At 39.0% G+C, this 14,517-nt stretch overlaps 1 protein-coding gene across 1 annotated transcript in view; it reads left to right on the forward strand.

The window, feature by feature from the left end:
• The window catches only part of TPK1 (thiamin pyrophosphokinase 1), a gene marked incomplete at its 5' end in the record, with an annotated part of 308,235 nt that overhangs the window by 43,357 nt on the left and 250,361 nt on the right, over positions 1 to 14,517 (forward strand). The window contains one exon of the mRNA XM_082337756.1: positions 13,724 to 13,798. Within this exon, the coding sequence (XP_082193882.1) occupies positions 13,724 to 13,798 (75 nt within the window). The remainder of the gene's footprint in view (positions 1 to 13,723; positions 13,799 to 14,517) is intronic.

Below are 14,517 nucleotides of genomic sequence, written 5' to 3' on the forward strand. Positions count from 1 at the left end.
TGTATGTGGGACTTTTTCAATACTCAAAATGGCAAAATTCCATTGATTTTTAAAATGTATCAAATACCATGAAGTTCAAGCCTTTGAAGCACTGTAAGCGGTTGTTTGTTAAATTTCAATTTCTTATTGAAAGTACCAGTATGATTCAAGTTGCACTGGGTTGTGTGAATTGGTCTCGTGTTCACTAGGACACTGATTTGGCAGAGGTTCTGGTGGAGGACCTAGGCACTGTTAAAATGGAAGCAAATGTGTAGATCCCCTGGAATGGGTCAGGTGGCTTTATGATTTAAATCTGAGCCTGCGCTACGGTGTCGTTTTGGTGGATTTTTTGGAGTGGGTCGTTGGTGTTTCAGACTGGGTGTGCTGAATGTTAAAGATATTTTTCAAGGGCAGCAGTTCATCGGTGCGCTCTTGATACTTCTTTCTCGGTATCATTCTGCTGGAGGCTGTGAGGATGTGTGGACAGCTGTATACACTCAAAAGGCGAAGTGACTTAAGAAAATATTAAAAGAAGCTGGAGAGAAAGGCAGGTCTGTGCAGTTTTTGAAGGATCACAAAAAGCAATGGTGAATTTGGATGGATCAGCAGTGTAAGCACTAGAATACGCATCAAGGTCCACTTTAAATAGTCAAATAAACCAGAAGACATCAGGATGAAATTATTTTATGACGGTCTTTATATTCACTGCAGGAGAAGCAATAAAGATATTTACAATACAAAGTTGTGTATAAGGAACCTAAATTAGGTTTCAGAAAGAGATACTGCTTGTTTAAAAAGAGATGTTCTCTAAGGCAGTCATGTTACTTTTCTGCTGTATGGATTTATGGTTTTGAAATGGTTATGCCCCATAACTCTTAATAAAGCTTGACAGTTTTAGTATTGAAATTGAAGGAGCTGGTTGGAAAGACAGTCTGCAAACAAGGGCCTCTCTTAGTGGTCCCAGAGGTTGTCTTTGTTTACAGGTTTTACTGTATTGTGGAGGAAGGAAGAAAGTAACAGTTATCTTTAATTATACATGATCTGCAGCATGTCAAAACAAGGGACTATAAGCAAGCACAAGTGGCTTATAATAAAAGCAGTTATCATAGACTTTGTGTAGCGACTAAACCTACCAAACCTTATTTGTGTGACAAGTATCTTAGGGGAACAGATTGTCATAATGATTTGGTGGCTCTGCTTGTGTAAGTAGTCTACTTACAGGCGTGCTGTGGGGGAACCTCCTTTTTTGTGAGCCTGTGTTTGCTGGATATGGCATCCTGTTCTACCAGACTACAAAGTGATCCCAATAATACTATCAGACCATTTACTTGCAAAGAAAGAGCTTTTTCAGTCTTATTTAAAAGTTAGATGAAGGATGAACAGCTCTCACTCCAGAATTTTCAACATTAAGTAATTTTTTATACCTCTGGAAGAAGCATCAATATTCTGGCAGTGTTCTACATTTGTTTCTTTGTCACCCAGTAGTTTGATTCCAAAACGCAAATGTTGGCCAGTTCCTGATTTTAGTAAGCCCACCAAGTAGCTTCTCAGAGCTATTCAGTCCACAGAACTTGGATTCTAGGTCTTATTTTTCTGCCAGATGCAACACAATGACATGTTGCAGAATAAAATCTGAAGAGGAACTTTGTCCAGGTTACATAAAAATTCCTTACGTGGCTGATAATGTAATGCAATTTTGATTGCCTTTGGTTTTTTTAGCTTTCTTTTCATTTATTTTAGCTTGTTTTCTCCAGATGCAGATTTATCTATTTATAAAATATATAGAAGTAGGTCTTAAAAATGTTTTGTTAAAAAAAAGAAGCCAGTAGTGGATGTAAAGTTATAGAATGTCCTAAAACAGGCAGCAGAACTAAGTTGCCTCCATTGGCTAAAAAATTAACTCTAGAAATAATAAAATGAAGCCCATGAAAACAGAAGATACTATTTTAGAAGTGAAATGTTTGTGAAGGTTGTTGGCAAATTACAGTCGTTGCCTTTCCTTCCTATGTCTGTTAAAAGGATTCTCAGGATAATAGTGGAAGACATTCTCCTCCTTATCACTCTTTAACAGCACCTCACTCTGGGGGCCTGAACACCCTCCCGCCGCCACCACTGCTTACGTGGGCTGTTGTTCTGACCACCATGAAAGCCCCTGTTGCCCTTGGTGAACCTTCTGGATGGCACTCTGGACCTTGCATCAGATCTGCTGCCTTCAAAGTACAGGAGAATCTGCTTTGGGAAAACCGCAAGACTGAAAAGGTGGTATGGCATGAATGTCGTCTCTGGCATCCAGCCCAAAGAGGCAGGAGGTGTTGCAGAACCTACTGTCTCAGCATGAATTTTCATCAAAGTGTATGAGGTGAAATCCTGGGAGTCAATGGGAGTTTTCTCATCAATCTCACTCATTATTTCTGAGGAGTAAATAATTGATGGTTGCAGAGATCACTTATAATTTACGCAACTGTTTTAAACTCAGTGAACCTTCTAAATACAAAATCCAACCAACTCCAAAGTCCGTGGTAGCCTGCTTGAATGCTATGTGCAGTTAAATAAGTATTTAATTAGTAAACAAGAGTTCAGGCAGTAAGAGATAACTGTATTTCATTGGGATGGCTGAAGGGAAATAGAGAAATAGAAGTTTGTAAAGTTGTCCAAACTAGAATTTGGCCAGAAGCCATCTGTGATTTTTAATGTTTGTTATAAGATCGGGCTGAGAAGCAGAAAGGAACTTTTGTTTCTTAGTATTTGCTCATTTGCTGAACAGGGATGTGATCTTCCTGCAGTCACATAATGCCTGTTTTCCCATTTCTGAAAATGGGACGTTACTGACTGCGCTCACAACATTATACTGGAGTTTAGCCCTTGGGCTATTCAGCAAATGCACATATGACTTTTAGCCACGGTGTACGCGTCTTGAGCATGGTAGTTAGACTGTGTGTACAGGGCAGAGGGAGAATTTGGTGTATACGAAGAGTACAATCCATCAGAATAAGTGTACTGAAAAGGAATCAGGCTGAACTTGTCAGTGGGAATACCATGAGCAGTGGGAAGAATGAAGCATCTAAAATCCTGCTCTGTTGGATCTAGACATCTTATGCTGTGCTGCAGGAAGTTATTTCCTCCTTTTGTGACTCCAAGTGCCGAATCTTCTGAAGATAGTGAGAGAAGCACCCTTCTCACCTGAAAAATGTCCTACAAAACCAGAGGTTACGCTTTTCTCTGAAAGCATGTCACACGTTAGGCAGGAGGCAACAGTGGGTATAATGTTCTTCTAACACTGTGGTGAAGTAATTGGAGGATTTATTCAAGGCGTGAAAGAGAGGTTTGGATAAGTAAACGTTGGAGAACAAACTATCCACATCAGTGGACTGCAGAATTGGACTTCCACGTGCTCCTCCTGTTTAACTGTTTTATGAAAATAATTCAATTAATTTATTTAACTTTTGGAGCAGGGAGGGAAGGGTCTGCTTCCCCGAGCATAACGTCATGTCTGGGGAAGACAGCGCTGTCTTGATTCAAGCGGGATTTGGATGTGAATTCCCTCTGACAGAGAAGGAACCTGAATGTGGGTCATCAGCCTCCTGAGGGAGTGCTCCAACTATTAATCCGTGCTGATAAAAGGTATAGCTCCTTCCCAGTTTTTAAAAAGGAGATGGCTGACATTGTGAAGCTGGATCTATTAGGTATGCTCTGAGAACAGCTACTTCAAACGTGCCCTTCAAATAAGATCACTAGAGAAATGTCTAGTTGGTGGATAGCAGTGGTGTCTTGAGATCAAAGGAGGCATCAGGTTCTGTCAGCCTCTTAAACTTCAGGTGCATCTTGGTGCAGGTAGAAATCAGACTTTTATATGCATAGGAAATGTTAATGCCAATAACTGAAGTGTCAGTGGAGTGCTTGGTGGCAGCAGAGCAGGGGTTTTGAGTGCTGAGCAGTCAGGCACTTACGTGTTCATGTGGATCTTACTCTTTGGTCAGTACCTTAATATATGTAAATCGTTAGATACCTATTAAATTTTGTTAATCCTATAGAAAATACCCAAAGATATCTGTTGACCATAGATAGGTGAAATAAGATGGCATTATACTGTTTGTAGAGCTGAATGTTTGCCGAGGTTATTGTGCTTTATACCAGTTTGCCCAAAGAGACTAGTGCCATCTGCCTTCTCTGCCTTTTGATTCCTTGAAGTCACCTTACTCTTGCAGCGTGCAGATTGAGCTGACGATAACGGCTGAAGTTCTCAAGTCAGCCAGGGAGTTTGTATGTCTAGTTGTATCCCTAGAAATAGAGACATCCCAGATAACAAGTATTGTTAGCATGGTGTGTTCAGACAATGTGATGCTGTGTTTTTAAACTGCAAGGAGGACATTATATTAGACCTGGCTATTAATCAGCTAGAAAGCGGGCAACTGTCTTGGGTTTTCTTTTAAGGCTGGAACTTACTCGAATAGTAATAGTAGTTTTGGGGCACTGAAGACGTCGGTTGGTGGTTCCTAAAGTTTCTCTAAAGTGAAGGTACTTTAATATATTTTTTAGAAAAGGTTAAAACTAGAAGCTAATGTTTTATAGTAATTTGTGTTTATTTTTCAGCCTGAAGATAAAATGGAAATGGCATAGATTCTCTCTGCATCAGCTTTCATTTTTGCTTTGATGTAGATTTAAGCTCCAATCCTAACGCTCTGTGCCTAGAAATTTTAAACAGGAAAGTAAAATTTACCATAACACTATCAATATTTTTAGAGCAAACCTGTATGTCTAATTCTTGTCCTTTAAGAGCTTCCAACTGATATCGAACTTAGAAGGTGTGAAATGGGTACTGTCTCAGAAGATGACTTGCCTGTGAATAACAAAGGAAAGCATTTAGTATATTTTGTTTTTTTTAGAAGGTAGTTTCAGCGAAAGTCATGCACTTTTAAAGTTTATCTGCAATATGAAAGGTCGTGTCAGATTCTGCAACCTTGGGGACTAGACTTCCCATTCTGCAGAAAATTGTCCCTCCTCCTGCTCTTTTACTGTATTTATTTTATTCATCTCTTCAGCCTCAGCTGGCTATTTTTTTCCATGCCACAGGATGAAATATATCTGACTAATCTCCTAGACCCTTACTTGTCTGTGCGTATGTCAGACATCTCTTTCTTTTTTGGATCGCTGGGCAACTTGAGTCCAACAGGTAGTTGTGAAAACTGGAAGAGTATAACCGATTAGGTGATAACATCTCAGCTAAAAAAAAAAAAACAACCCTGCTGCTTCCAGCTAATTCTGAACTGTGTTGTGCTCAAGTTGTCCTATTTGCACAAAGCGCAGAATGATGGATGGATGGATGGATGATCCAGCAACATCTCTGGAGACAAGGAGCAAGGGTATGAGGTAAACCAAGCCAAAGGCCTTGCAGTAGCAAATGGTGCATGTGTCAACGTGTCTCTCCAAGAGCCTGTTAGGGTTTATGTACCTTGCTACCTCTCCGAAGTGATTGGTTGCTCTGACGGATTTATATTCAACCGAGAGTTGGTAATGGGGCGCAAGCATCATTTCTACGTATATAACAGTGAGAAGTTTGATTGTTATGATTTATATTTAAATAGACAGTTCTCATGATTCAGTTCAGTTGAATGTTGCCCTGGGGAGTTGAATCCTGCCATGAAGTTTCTTTGTGATGCTGGACAAATTATCTAAAACTGAAGATTCACTACTGGGAACTGTGTGATCTTATTCTGCTTGACCAGACTGAGGTGTTTGACACATAAAGAGCAGAAGTCCCAAGCACTCAGAAATGCAGCTAGCGACTATAGGAGTTTGTATGAAAAGAGGTGTCCCATCACACACTGAGATGAAAAACGCAGCCCCCACAGACTCCAGAGAAGCACCAGAATGAATTGATGAGTTTTCATTGCAAGGCGTAGCACCCTTCTAGGAGCAGCAGTGATCAATAATGTAGGTGGGTTATCCTGTGTGTATGGCCGTGTTTGTGACTTATTGTGAAAAATTAGTTGTTTTGGATTCATCCACATAAATTCTTGTAGAGGGATCTCCAGAGAGTACCATATTGCAGCTTTTCAATAAGACTGTTTGCACAAATCCCCTTTTTCTTCCTACTCCTCTTGCTGGAATTTGCCTGGAGAATTAAGAGCTGTAAAATATTTAAAAATCAATAGAATTTACATGAAAAAATTAACACTAAAATGCATTGACAGGGATAACGTTGCCTTTGCACGAAAAGCAGCTGGGTATGCATATTTGATTTATTCATTCAATAAGTTTGAGAACATGTTTGTAAGGTCTGTGATCCTTTTGCATAATTTGTGCTGGTTTATTATTGGAGTTGTCACTCTTATGAGGAAAATTAAATGGCTTGTTTGGAGGCTTGGGATTCAGTGTGGTAAAATGCAGCTACGCAATGTTTTATAAGTAGTGGCTATAATTAATACAATAGTATAAGCTTAACTGTTTCTCTGAATTAAAGCTGACAACTACCTTGTTAGCAAGAGCACAGACATAGGGAGTGGATTTTACTGACTGACTTGAAAGAAGTTTTTCCATTTTCAAAGTAGCAGTTCTGCAGGAGTTGTGAAACATTTTAAACGTGAAGCATTTACATATCAGAGCGTTGATTTGGGCTGCACAAGTTTGAAATGATTCGTTTTAGATTCCCTGGTATCGCAGCAGAGCACCGGGTTACCTGGTGAAGGGAAGCACTGCTGGGGAAAAATTTAGTTCAAGAAAGAGAACAGCAGAATGAGGAGCGGTTTTGTATAAGGTGCCCTATTTGTTCAGTACAAAGTGATGTTTTGTTCTGAAAGGTAACCTGAAAAAGTAGCATCTTAGGATTCAATTTAAGTGCTTTTCCAGGAATTTATACTGCAGATAAGCTCAAGTTTTGGGCTAACACTCCCCCCCCCTTCCCTACACGACAGATAAAAGTGTCAGGCTGCCTCTTAAGTAGAACAATCTAAAGTTAGAGCTGAATTTCGATGAGTATAAGATTACAAAAATCTGTTGCTCACTTAAGTTAAGCTGATCTTGTGGCATTAGTCATCTTAGTTTGGTAAAGACATTGTTTAAAAAATAAAAAACTGATAAGCCAAAATCCATGCAACTATTGGTGTATTTACATTAGTATTTTATTTTGGATCAAGGGTATGCTTTTGAGGCAGGTCTCCTGATCCTGCCTATTTATTGTGCTTTGCTTTACATTGCAGAATGGTTTTGGAATATGTAACCTAATTTCCTTTTGGATGAAACTAAAGATGTGCTCCAGGAGTGCACATAATGCTCTCCTACTGCTAATGGCTATTTAGTCTACAGGACCAGACTAGACCTAACCTGAAGTAGCCTTCCTCCCTCCCTTTCTTCACAAAACATGTATAATGTGAGTATCATACCTTCAGCATCAACAGTTCTGCTCTATAGACCTGATTCTATTGTGCCATGCTACTTGCTAAGGTAGACGTTGATAGTGCTCATAGTCAGTGAGTTGCCAAACACATTCATTGATTAAACCAGAATCTTGTCTTGTGAGGCAGAAGCCAACTTTCAAGTATAATTGCCTGTTAGGAACTGCATCTGTCTATCAGATAGGAAACTGCAGGTTTTGCTTCATTGTCTAAAAAACAAAAAACAAAGAACCACAATGAAGAAGTCCTTTCAGGAAACGGGGGATGCTCCTTAGTCTGATGGACTCACTCTCCTTAGTTTTTGTCTAATCAAACATTTACTTACTTAATTTCTGATGGGGAGGCTGTTCCAGTTGAGTGTGTTTGGGAAGTAGATGGTAGCTCTTCAAAACAAGTCCTGAATGAAATGGTCCGTTTCAATAAGCTGGCAAGTAATTCTTCCCAGAGCATCGGTTTTGGACTTAACACTTGGGAACAGGTGCTTACTTGGCAGAAAATGATGTACATTTGGTGCTGATCCCCCAAACTTCTTTCTTTTAGTTTTGAAATCCCACGTTCTCTGCGTTTTAGGTAACATCTGTGTATGTGCTGAGCATCTATTTGCTTTTTCATAAAGACAAAGTTAAAAAAAAAAAGGCAATGTATTGTCATTTGTTTTGTGGAAACTCTGATTCAGTGTTTTGGATTTTTTTTTTTTTTTCCAAGTGATAGGTGGAACAAATAGCCCGTTAGGATTGCACTAAAAATGCTGATGAATGTCAAAGAAAAAGGTAATTGTGGTGCTACAACTAATACAGCAAAATGAAAGAAGTTTTACCAAGAAGCTTTTTGAGATTGTAGTGAGCAGTTAGTATATTTTTCCTTTGTGTGTATTCAACGCTACAATAATTTTCTGCCATTGGAGGCAGCAAAATATACCATTTTAGGGTCCTTTCTCTTTCACGATGTAAAACCAGAATACTTCAGGTGTAATCAGTGGCGTTTTTCTACATGAGCCTTCATTTAAGCAAGAATGTGGGCTACTTATTAAAGTAGTATTCTTTAAATAGCCATGTTCCCAATTTAAGGAATATTAGTATTCAAACCTTTTCTCCTTAGGTGTTTGTTAAAATTGTCTGCTCCAATTCATTACAATGATTTTTTTTTTTCTCGATACCATAATTCATACCTTTGTAAGCTCACTTGTTAATTATCCCTTGTTAGTGACATCTGCTTCACCAATAGCAGAAGTTCTCGTTCCAGCTTTTGTTTGACTTAGTAATGCTTACCACTACACTGGAGCCAAGTTTTTCAATCCACACAGTATGTTAAGAAAATTTTTAAAGAATTGGTATTTTCTGATTTTTTTAGTAGATTGTATTTCAATTAAATAAAGTTTAATTTATTAATTAAAAACAACCAAACACACAACCTACACCAAAACCAAACCAACAACATAGCAAGTTGCTTCAGTAATTTTGCATTGGTGATCTGTAGCAATAGCTTTATCTGTCTTCACTGTAGTTCTGCATGAACATTATTTTGTTATGTTGGCTGGTTTCATGAATTGCTTTCTTTAGGGTTTATTATGACAGGCTCCCACTAAATATAACTTATGTAGAATTCTTATAATCACAATTTCAATGCTAATTCTCCTGTAATAGAAGAAATTTCAACTGCCATATGAGGAGCTGCCTCAGCCTGTTGCTGCACTGCCTTTTGTCAGTGTCATTGTTTTGGAATTGTGAAAAAATGCCTTGTCCCTTCCCACATACTCTGACATTGAAGTAGGCAGTGACTGTTCATGTAAAAAACGAATCTGGGGGGCAGGAATTTCCTGAATGATGGTACCGGAAACCAAATTTTTGTGGTTGTTATTGTTTTCCTATATCCTGGAAAGTAGACTGCTGTGAGAGCAGCAACATGAGCAGGAGGAAATTTTCAGTGGGATCATTCAGCGTTTTTCTCTATCAGAAGCTCATTGTGTATTTGGACTCCCATCTATCTGCAGTATCTTTTCAAGGGGTCTCGGTTAGTATCTTGGATATCTAGATGTCTTTCTACCAGTACAGAAATTTTCTGAAACTTTACAGCAGTCTTCCAACTTTCAACTTTCTAGATAAAATGAATGAAATACTTTACTAATGGTAAAATCCCTCTGCCCTTGTACTACCTGTCTCTTTCCTCCTCCTTCCTCCGTACTAAACCTGCCTCTTTGTGGAAGATGCGTGATAGATTATTGGAGAGAAAAGGAATGGCTCCTCTTCAGGCAAGCAGTAAAACACAAATACCAAACCACAAACCAAAACATGAATTGCTGAGCAGAAGCCCCTTTCTGTGGTTGAAGCTCTGACTTTGGAGTCACGCTTTGGTAGCACCTTGAGGCGTGCCTGTATCTCAGGACAGTGTGTCCCCCCCGTTGCGTGTTACCGCTTACATCGTTTCACAAAGACTGGGAATAGCAGTGATCTTTCCCAAAGGCCCTCTTGTTTGAAGCAATAAAAGCTTTTTCCCCTTTGGAAAATTAAATAGCCAGGAACCTCACAGTATGCGGAATAACTTCTAGCGATATTATTCTAACACTGAAAGGAAACAAAGAAGGGGCATTATACATATTATTTTATTAGCTACCAGGGAAAAGGTTGTCTTTAAAAATATATATGCCTTTTGCGTATGCTTTGTGACAGACATACAGCCTGAAGACTGACATGTGACAAGGGGAAATCAATAAAAAAATGCATAATGATATTATAAATATTTATAGAATAGCTAGATGAGTATAATATGACAGGGAAAAGCCAGGAAGGCTTTTAGAATAGCAAATGTGTGCTCTAAAATACATTGGAATTCTTCTGAGTGAGTTAAAATGGGGTAAAAAGGCATTGCATAGGCCGTCAGAGACATTCACAACACCTTTGATTAAAGTCCTTTCTAAGCAACCACGAGAAAAGCTTTGTCAAAGAAGTGCAGCTAAATAAAAGTTGGAAAGCAGACAAGGGAAAAAGTTTTCAGAAAGGATGAGGTTATTCACTGGTGGTCCCGGTGGGACTTGTAGGGATTGTTGATTGATTTGCAGCCTAGGAAAGTAAGGAAATGGTTCTCTGTGTTTCCAGCAGGACTAAAATGATCCAGCTTTATCCAAAGACTAGGAATTTTCCAAGTCTGCTAAAAGATTTTTTTTTTTTTTTAGCTAGATTTTTGCATATAACTGGCTGTTGATGTAGTTGTGCATCTGTTAATACGTATGTCTGTAAGCTATACTTGTAAGACTGCAAGGTTTATAAGCAGCAAATAGGAAAACAAGTGGATAAGACTGGAGGTGAACAAATTTAGTTCCCTAAATGCAAGTAAAAATTTCCTAAAGTCATCCTTCTGTCCTCTTGTCCTGTAGAAATTAGGCCTTACTCTGTGGCTGATTCCTCTACGGGAGGACTTACATTGTGGGATTTGACTCCATTCATTCTCTGTGTTGATGTAAACATCAAGAATAAGCTGGAGGTTTTGTATGGAGGAATTTATTCTTTTCTGGTTGTGCTGCAGATGGCTGAATTTGCTCATTCTGCAAAAGCTGCAGGAAAAGTGCATAATGAAAGAGGAAAATTATACTAAAAATGGAAGAAACTACGCAAGAGACCAACTTGTTCTGTCTCTAACAAAAGGCCAACAAAAGCTTCTTCAGTGGAGATACCCGTATTTGGGGACAGGTTATTTTCGCTGCTGAATTCTTGCTTACAGAATTCTCTTTTCCGTTAGTCCAAACAGAGCACAATTTCGTTAATGATTGGGTCAGGGTGCTAATTATCTTTGTGAAAAATGGATGGGCAGACAGTCCAGGAGATAGATGCTTCCTAATTTGTTAAGGGCTTTTAAAGATAAATGGCCTTGAAGTAGATTTGTTTTCAAATGAATAGCCAGTAGAGTGCTTGGAGCAGTGGCACAGTGAGCTCTCATCAGTTTTTCTCAGAGTGATGGATGTTGCATATTCTGTCCGTTGACGTGGTCTTTGCCATCAGAAGTCCCAATTTATTAATAGTTTTTAGGGCAATGGTTGTAAATTATTGCAGCCCAATTTTATTACTCTTTTACATCTACCAAGGACTGAGCCCTTTGTGCAGCTTTATATTAACTCAGAGAGCACCATTAAAATGTTGACATTTAGGCTAATCTTGGTAGCATTAATCATAGCATTTTATCATTCATTAATTGCAGTGGTTTGAAATGACTGGAATGTTCACTTTTGTAAAAGCAGGAGAAACAATAATTTCCATTTCTCCACTTTTTCAAGCCATAACTATGCTTAAAAAAAAAACAAGCAAAAAAAACCCCAAAAAACAATGCAAAACACAAAAAACCTCTCCTAATTGTGTGTGCTGGGGGCATCTACCTCTTTGCAACAACTGAACAAGTAAGAGCCAGCAGCTCTTACAAGCCTCACTTGGAAGCTCTTGGAAGTGCCATCTCTGAAAATCAGCCTCTGAAGTCTCAGTGTGCACACTTGGCTTCAAAAACATATCTTAATATATAACAAGAGTCCTCCTGATGTGCAAAAAAAGCTAAAAATCTACTGCGTTTTCATATTCTGATATTACTTAAGGGTTTAAAACAGACACAGAAATGCCTTTTGTGATTCACCAGCAGGAATAGGTTTACAGCACCCGCGTCTATTTGTATTATTGTATCAGTAAAAGAACCTGTGATGTTTGCTGGCTTTCTTCAGTGGAGGGCACCACTAGATGATTATGTTTAATATAAGGAGTTGGCAGCCTTTCCCACTTAACCATCATTAGGAGATCTGCTGCTGAGGTCCCATTTTGTGAGGCAGCTGGAAATTGGCACTTAGTTTAAATGTATTGTTTTCTGCTTTCTCTTAAAGTTCAAGGACAAGGCAAAACTGTTCAGACTATGCAAAGAAAAAGGTTTTTCTCGCTTTCCTTTGTTTACTTGGTCCTCTGACCTCTCCATTCTTTTCTAAATAGATTTATTCCGTAAGAAAATTTATTCCCCTATATGTACATGAATTACATGGAAGTGTGGACCATGTCAGCAAAGATGGAGGGGGAAGACATGAGGGAAGGTATTTGAAAGCATTACGCAGAAGATAGCTGTGATAAACATGTAGACTTTCTACTGGAGTAAAAATTATCCAGGTCTTCAAGTAGTGTTTCTTTTGATACTTACAAAGGAGGACAATACTGTTATTTCTGGTTTAGGGAACTGAGGCATAGAATGGGTCAGTGGAGAAACCCTAAATCACTCAAAAGGCGAGATGCAGAATAGTGGTGTCCCAACCTCCTAACCCTCACTTTGTGCTCCCAACCATGCATTTCATTTGTTATTTTAAAGATTGGCCCCTCCCTATTCCCGCCCCAAGATGTTCCTGCGCCTTCAGGACTTTCACCATCTGTATTTTCCCTAGTAACATCATATGGCTTAAGCCACAGCTTCACCTATAGCTTTCTGCTTCCTGCTATACTGGATCTGCATAAAAGCCCAAAAGACTTTCTAGTGATAGTGGTTTTCTTTTTTCAATTACCGTGGCTTCACATGACCAAGTAATACTTCATTAACCCGACTGCCTAAGGATATCGAGCTCCAGGGGAAACTTGTATTCCTATATGATTGGCAAGATAATTAGGAAGTGAAATAATGCAAATCCCACCACGGGCAACCGTCTCAAGATTTACGTATTTACTCTTTGAAAGCAAAGTGTGTCATATCATAAATCCTTTTATTTTAAGGCTTTTATATTTGTAGGTTTATTATTGACCTTCACAATGGACATGTTGCTGGGGCAGGAAGCTTTAGGAGCCCAGTCAAGTTGGATCAGTTCAGGTTGCTGGTAAATCCACTGAGATCTTTAGTCTGCAGTATCACTTAGATAACACAGGCTGAAGTTCGCTTTTGCTTTTACTAGCTTTTTTAAGCTCCTTGGGCATGGCCTTTCATTCTGTATCATCAGGAGAGTGGAATATTGGACCTAGATTAGAGACAGCTTCATATGGAGTCAGCTACAGCCTTCCCTGTTAATAGAGGCCAGGGCGAAGCTCATATCAGTAAATGCTGCATCCAAGCGGCAGCAGCAAGCGGGAGATTAAACGAGAGAGCTGAATAGATGTGGGGTCCTGTTGAGGATGGCCTTCAGTGGGTAAAAGTCACTTATAAATTAAAAGTTCAGCAAAACCCTACCAAGTAAAAGGTTTCTAATGAAGTTCTGGCAGCTTCTCTATCTGAAAATGATGAAACCTAAGAAGCAAGGAAATTAGTAGTGTTGCTCTGAGGTGGTTGGACTAAAATTAGTATGGCAAAAGCAAAATAAAAAAAGGGGAAAAAAAAATCAATATTCTTGCTAATAGGAATCAACATTTATCTTACAGGAAACCTGAAGTTTTGCCTTCTGATTCTGAACCAGCCTTTCAACAAAGGTCATTTTCATCGTCTGTGGAGCAAAGGTAATAATAACTTACATACATCTTCTTTTGCTTATTTACTTAGCTGTTACCCAGCTAATGTACTTCATGTCTGTTGAATGGCAATGTGGCAATTTCCTCTTAACTAGAGCAACCTTCTGGTGAGGGTGTGAATCGGCAGAATATGTCCCTTGTTGCTGAATGCAGCAAATGAGCTGATTATGCAAATTCTGCATCTCTGCATTGCTTACGTCAGTGGGAACTTTATGGACTGATCTGTGTAAGACTGTAGCTTTTCAGAGGCATCTTAGGAATGATCATTGTTTTGCTGACAAAGTGTAGTAGATCAATGGTGCATTTAAGAATCTGGAAGGGAGCATTCCTTTAAAGGTCATCAGTGAGATGTGTTAATTTTAATCAAAATAAAATGAACCGTGTAGATATTATGTTGTGAAAGCGGTGGGAATTTGTGTGCGTGTCAGAAATAGGCAAATCAGATTTCCCTACCCCTTTGTTTAATATGCACAGTGCTAATCATCATCTCTGGTATGATAGCTGCAGATTTACTGACATTTTGTGGAGATATGTAAATCTTTACAAGCTTGGAGCTATTAATTCCTCCGGTGCAGAAATGTAGTCTTTCAGAAGCTTTCTTGCAAACCACAGGAACTGTCTCTAACTTGTTACCAGGCTGGGAACCTTGCCGAGAGATTCCTCTGAACTGACTGGGGCAGATAGAGCTATTTGATTTCACCATAGGC

The sequence above is a fragment of the Platalea leucorodia genome (genome assembly GCF_965183815.1).
Source record: "Platalea leucorodia genome assembly, chromosome: 1".
Taxonomy (NCBI): domain Eukaryota; kingdom Metazoa; phylum Chordata; class Aves; order Pelecaniformes; family Threskiornithidae; genus Platalea; species Platalea leucorodia.